Source organism: Solanum tuberosum, unplaced genomic scaffold, assembly GCF_000226075.1.
Source record: "Solanum tuberosum cultivar DM 1-3 516 R44 unplaced genomic scaffold, SolTub_3.0 scf00104, whole genome shotgun sequence".
NCBI lineage: Eukaryota > Viridiplantae > Streptophyta > Magnoliopsida > Solanales > Solanaceae > Solanum > Solanum tuberosum.
Genome location: NW_006239030.1, coordinates 193,358 through 200,054, shown reverse-complemented (window position 1 = coordinate 200,054; position 6,697 = coordinate 193,358). Strand labels below are relative to the sequence as shown.

General features: G+C 34.1%; 1 protein-coding gene across 1 annotated transcript; it reads left to right on the top strand.

Annotated features, from left to right (window-relative positions):
* Positions 1–4,497: 4,497 nt before the first annotated feature.
* On the top strand, positions 4,498–6,300 carry LOC107060911 (pectinesterase). Its single transcript, XM_015309473.1, has one exon. The coding sequence runs from the start codon at positions 4,498–4,500 to the stop codon at positions 6,298–6,300; it is 1,803 nt and encodes a 600-aa protein (XP_015164959.1).
* The last annotated feature ends 397 nt before the right edge of the window (positions 6,301–6,697 follow it).

The following is a 6,697-nucleotide window of genomic DNA, read 5'->3' as shown; positions in this document are numbered from 1 at the left end:
TCACATTGCAAAGCAGCTTATTAAATAAAAGGTTTATAAAACTGTGACAACTCGAAACTATCAAAAGTTGCTTAACTTCTTCTACTCATTTGTTTAAAGATAAATTTTTTCCCTAACAAATTAAGAACAGTACTAAAATCATTTAAGAAGACAAAAAGCATGAATTCATGTTAACACTGAAAATAATAACCTAGAATGCCACTGGTCCACATCATAATTGTCCGATGATACTATGTCCGGAGAATTTTGATGTGTGGATGCTGAAAAAGCCTATGGTCTCTCAAAAGATTAAAAAGATTGCTGAATTTCGAAGTGATCTTTTCCCTGTCTCTCCATCCATAAGCTTCCAACGCTAGGGGTTCCTTTCTCTTGGTCGGCCTCCCTTGGAGTGGAAGGCTGCCGAGCGTTATGGGACGTGGGAAAAATCTTCTTCTGTTTCTGATTACTCTGAAAAAACGAAGCTTTGGTTGACGCAATCCTATGTGACCCACCTCTTTAGTACTACATGATGAACTTAATTTCTTTTCTGCAGCAAAGCTTCTTAGAAGAGTTGGAGAAGCCTGTTGCACTGTTGGCCTTTGAAGATGTATCCAACTGCCCTATTGGAGAGCTTCTGGATGTATCACAGCGGCAAAAGACCGCTAGTAGCTTCATGGTATGAAATGTTATTTTTTTATGATTAATCTTTGATTAAAAGCTTCCAAAGCCTTTTGTAGATGTTAATATGGGCACAAAATCAGCTTGGTGAAAAAGCCATGTATCCGGGCATAAAAGATTTATCGACTGCTAAACTGGAAGATCCTCCTGTTATAAGGATAACCAAAACTTGACCAACTGCTTGAAGATGATGTATCGTTCTTCTTTTTGACCTATAGTTACTTTCATTTTTAATTAAATTATGGATTCTTAGATTAATGTTGTGTTTGTTTATCGATCACAATGTACAGTGAACTTGTTTATCAAAATAAACAAAGAATTCAACTTCCAAATATCACAATCTCGACCAAAAAACAAAAATGAAATCCCTCAAATCCTTGCATAACAAAAACCCTCAAATCACTTCACTTGATTTTATACAAATTGATTTGTACCCAGTATCTTAAACATTAACCATTTTACCTATTTTATCCAAGAAAAAAATATCCCACAAAACGCACCTACATTTTCCTCGCATACACAAATTTATGCAAGAAACCCCATAACCAACATACAAACAAGTGAATCATCAAACCAATAATCAAAAAAATACACAAAAACAAGATAAAACCCAGTACTCAAATTATTTTCCTACAGTAAAAAAAAACAGAGATAAAAAACAGAGAAAGACTCACAAGTTTGGAGGAATTAGAAATCGAGTTGCGAGCAGAGATAGCTGTATGATTCGAGATCTGTCAGATTATGGAAGCTCCAACATTCAATTCTCTGATCTGATTATTCTCCAACCCCGATGAATTGCTTGTCTCTTTACCACCGCACTCGAAACAGAGGAATACCTATTCTGGGTCGTCATCATATCCTCCTTGTAATGTAAAACGATCGAAAAATTAAACCCTTATCAACTCTTCTTCAAGAAAACGAAGAAGAAGCCGTTACTCTGTAATTCAAAGAGGGCGATTTGAATTTGATTTGATGTAGGTGTTCGTTAGGAGCGGATAAGGGTTGGGCCCACTAAATAAAATCACCAATAAGATGAAGACACGTAGGTAATGTGTATTGTGGGTTTAGTAATTTTCTTGTAAAGGAAAATCTATTAAAATCCAATTATGAGTAAGCATTGAAACAACGTATTCGGTAAAATCTCATGAGTTAGCTACATCCAAAGAAGATGGTGTATACACATTGGATAAAAAATCTGTCTAAAGTTTTGTGAGCATTTGGTTTTGTTTTATTGTGAAATTTTTTAAGAAGATAATTTTTGTTTTTAAATTGTAAACTTATATTTGACAATAATTTTTTTTTTAATTCAACTCGAAGTTGTATTTCAAATTTGAAAACGGATTATGTCATGTTTTCCAACTCACAATTTACTTTTTGAATTGTATTTAAGTACATTCATGTATGATTTATATGAATATTAGTATTGTTTTAAATACTTTTGCAAAAAATATAACTAAGCACAACTATTTTTAACTCCTCCATAAATTCTAACTAGAATAAAAAATATTTATAATCTACAGTCATAACTCATACGTCTACTAAGACTATTAATTAATTTGAAATGAAGTTCGTTTTTTATCCATAGATTTTGTTTCAAAATTTTGAAATTATATTTGGAGATTATTTTGAATTAGTTTTTGTTTATTACACTTGCCACATTTGAAAAAAAAAAGCTTTCTAAAGTTCATTCACAAAAAATTAAACTGTATTTTCGCGTCCAAACACAATAAAAAGAATGACATATTTTAGGCCTTATCTCTAAGTATTGTATTTTTCTTGATTGACAAATATTTAATGAATTTTTTTTTTTTTTTTATATTAGGTCTCACTTATTTGACAAAAAGTTCACAAGTGTTTTCCTTCTATTTAAAAATTCATTTCTTAAAGATAGTTTTGAATAATTCATTTCAGTCAATTTACATAGATTATATAAATTGAAACATATGAAGTAATTAATATGTAATTGAAAAAAAAATTGGTACATGATGAAGTGGAAAGAAAAAAATGGATAAAGAAGAACTACCTCTTCAATAACTTTGTCACGATCCAGACTGTTGTGATTGACACCCACATGATCCACAATTCTGTATTGAGTTTGCAAAAGAAAAATAAAAAAGAATCTGTTGTTAGTAATAGTGGAGTTTCATTGCATGAAAAATAAGTGATGTTGGTAAGTGGATTGAGATGGAAATTAATCAAAGGTGAATTATTAGATGATTTTCGGAATTTAAATTCAGTTCCATAGAATCGGGGTAGCTGGGTCTGTCCAATTTTTCATGATGATAGAAGATAGCAAAAACTTGAATTCTATTTATTGAATCTACTCGAATTTACCTCCAAAGTCATTTAGAGAGCTCATTCAAGCTTGAGGCTTATTTGGAAAAATCCAATCACGCTCGCCTAAGGCCCTATCTTTCACCTCATTCAACAATCATAATAGACTCTATAGCTGGATCACGCATGCTAAAAACACAACGGATCAGAGGGGATAAGATGTTCCACTCATCAAAGTGTGATACACCAAGCTTCTGCCTAGAAGTAAGCTACCCTCTTTGTCACTTTCAAATCAATTCCATGAAACTCTTATCCATTCTCATTAAGAGACATCGGGGGAGCAAATCCAGCTAACATTGGGATTGGAGATAATTAGGCTCGAACTGATCACTTAATTTAATTATGTGTTGTGATTAAAGGAAACCAAGTGCACATTGCTAAAAGACAGTCAAGCTAAGAAGTAAAACACAAAAAGTAGATCGTACATAACAAAATATAAGACATAACGACCTTTAAGCATAGGACAAACAAAAAGTTTATTTTTATAGTTATATACATTGGTTGTGTAAATATTTTTCTACATAATTATCTTGTATTTTGACCTATTATAAAAGGTTGGTTACTACAATTTTTTAACAGGCTATATATGTCCTCCTATATTTGTCCCAACTATTGCTTGTATTTTATATATTTTTTAACGTATAACATATTACTTTCCATTTAAGATATATATAGTAGGGAGGGCCAAATAACACTAAATCTTAGTGCTAAAGACCAATGTGGAGGTTCGAGTCCACTAAAAGGCATAATATTGACGATCACAATGTAAGCTCTTGAAATAGCAATACACTTAGTGCTTACAAAATCTTATTGATCATCTCGTCTATCTAATAAATGGAACGCCTGTTTTAAAATTGTAAATAGAGAACTAATAATTTAGTATGTCGATTGCATTCTAGGCATGATAAAAGAGGGATGAACATACTTATTAAAGAAAAAACAAGTGAATAGAGGGTACACAAATTTGTATGACTACATTCTAAAATATAGTTGCCTCTGTTTAAAAATTAATTTATTTTATTTTATCTAAATAGTAGTAAAATCTTTTCTATTTTTTACTCACACAAAAAATAATCAATATTTAATTATCATTTTTTATATTCTACAGCTTACGTTAATATCAACGTACTATTAACTACCACTAGTTTTCTATTTTAATGCTATAATTAACATTGAAATCTCTGATAAGAACATTTCTTCAAATTTTGTTACATTCAAAGCCACTCAAATAAGCATTTGAATTCTTGGTCATTCCATAATTTTAGATGGTTATATTTAGTATAACAACGTTAATTTTTCCTACATGTTCGTGTTGCCATGCAAATTAAGGTTACTAATCTCTTTCCTAATTACTATAAAAAGCACACCTTAACATCATAATTCAATCATCTATCTTCTCTAAGTTTATTAATAAAACATCTTTCCTTTTTTCCTTGTTACAATTGATTGATATAGGAAAGAGGGAAAGAGTATTATAAAAAAAAAAAACAAAAAAAAAAGTTAAAAATGGTGGGGAAAATCGTGGTTTCGTTAGTATCTTTGATACTTCTAGTTGGTGTGATAGTTGGAGTTGTGGTTGTTGTGAACAAAAATGGTGATAGCAAAGAAGATGAAAGCACAAAAGTTCAAATGAAGAAAGTTCATGAGTTTTGTCAAGCTACTGAATTTAAAGATCAATGTGCTAAGTCACTTGAAAGTGTTGCTAAAAATGAGTCAGCTACAGTTAATGATTACCTTATGGCTGCATTCCAAACCACACTTGATGAAGTGAAAAAGGGTTTGGATGAGGCTGGAAAGACTAATGTGGACAAAGAGGCTGATCCTTACAATCATATGGCTGTTGATGATTGCAAGCAGTTGCTGCAATCGGCTATCGAGGAGCTTGAAGGTGCACTCAGCTTGGTTGGTGAGACTGATGCTGAGTCAATCCATGAGTATACTCTTGATCTGTTGAATTGGATTGGAGGAGTTTACGCGTACCAAAGCATATGTCTTGATGCTATTGAAAAGCCAGAATATAAATCAGCAATTGAAAAAGGATTAGTGAATGCTACTCAGCTTACCAATAACGCTATCAGCATTGTAGCAAAGATGTCTGATGTGTTGAAATCATTCAACATTCAAATCCCGGAAGGTTTTCTGGATGGTAACAGCAACAGCTCTCCTCATCGTCGTTTGTTGGATGCAAACAAGGTTGATCAGGATGGTTACCCAACATGGTTCCCTGCTGCTGACCGTAAGCTATTGGAGAAAAGCTCCAAAGGAAAAGGAAAAGGAAAGGGAAAAGGCGGTGCTGCTCCAGGAGGAGGACCACCACTTCCCCCAGTAGGATCAGGACCATTAACTCCTCATGCAATTGTTGCCAAGGATGGAAGCGGCAAATTTAAGACTGTTCTCGAGGCTATCAAGGCTTACCCAGTAAACCATCAAGGCAGATACATTGTCTACGTCAAGGCTGGTGTTTACGTCGAACAGGTCACTATTGACAAAAAGCAACCAAACGTTTTCATGTATGGTGATGGTGCAGGGAAAACCATCATTTCCTGTGACAAAAATTATGGAAAAATGAGAATCACCACCATGAATACTGCTACAGTCGGTGTTAACAGCGAGGGATTCATAGCTAAGGGAATTACATTCCGCAACACTGCTGGTCCAGATGGTGAACAAGCTGTTGCACTTAGAATCTCTGGAGACAGGGGAGCAGTATTCGACTGCAGCATAGAGGGAAACCAAGACACCTTGTACTATCAAACATTCCGTCAATTCTACCGCAACTGTGTAGTATCTGGTACCATTGATTTCATCTTTGGGATGGGATCAGCTGTGATCCAGAACAGTGAGATCATATTGAGGAGGCCTAGAAGCACTAGCAAGAACACCATCACAGCTGATGGAAGGGACGTAGAAGGCCAAATCACTGGGGTAGTACTTCAGAACTGCAAAATTGTAGCAGAACAATCACTCTTTGCAGATAGGTTCAAATACGAACACTACTTAACGCGCCCATGGAAGAAATTTTCCACCAATGTTTTCATGGAGAGTGAGATCGGTGACCTCATCAGGCCTGAGGGATATCTGATTTGGGCGTCTGACAAGCCAAATTTTTTCGAACAGACATGTGAAGTGTATGAATATGCAAACAGAGGACCTGGTGCTAACACTAACGGAAGGAGCAAACTCTTCAAGAAGTTCAAGGTTCTTAGCCCACAGGAAGCTACTAAATACACCGTTGGCACTTTCCTTCAAGCTAATGCATGGTTGCCTGGAACCAGTGCACCTTTCTACCTTGGTCTTGGGGGAAAATAGATCATCACAAACAAACAAACATCATTTTACCTACTTCTCAACACCCCTATCTCTACATACCAATCAATATTCTTTCATTTTTTGTTGGAGAAGCTAGAGCATCCTTTTTAAAAAAAAAAACAATAACTAGGAATAATACATACTTATGTTTTTTTGTGTATGTAACCAATTCTTTTATTAATAATAAAGTAAAATTCAAATTTCAATGTTATTTCTTTTCTTATAGTATGTATTTTTTACTGGCAATTCAGGGAGATAATAGGACCTGCTATGCCCTTGCTTCTTGCCCCTTATTTCAAACTCAAGGAAAGCCTTGATCGATATGAGAAAAATGAGAATAAATAATATGGAAAAACTAAGTTCAAGATCGGGGAAATAACACAGTTGGAGTAAATGA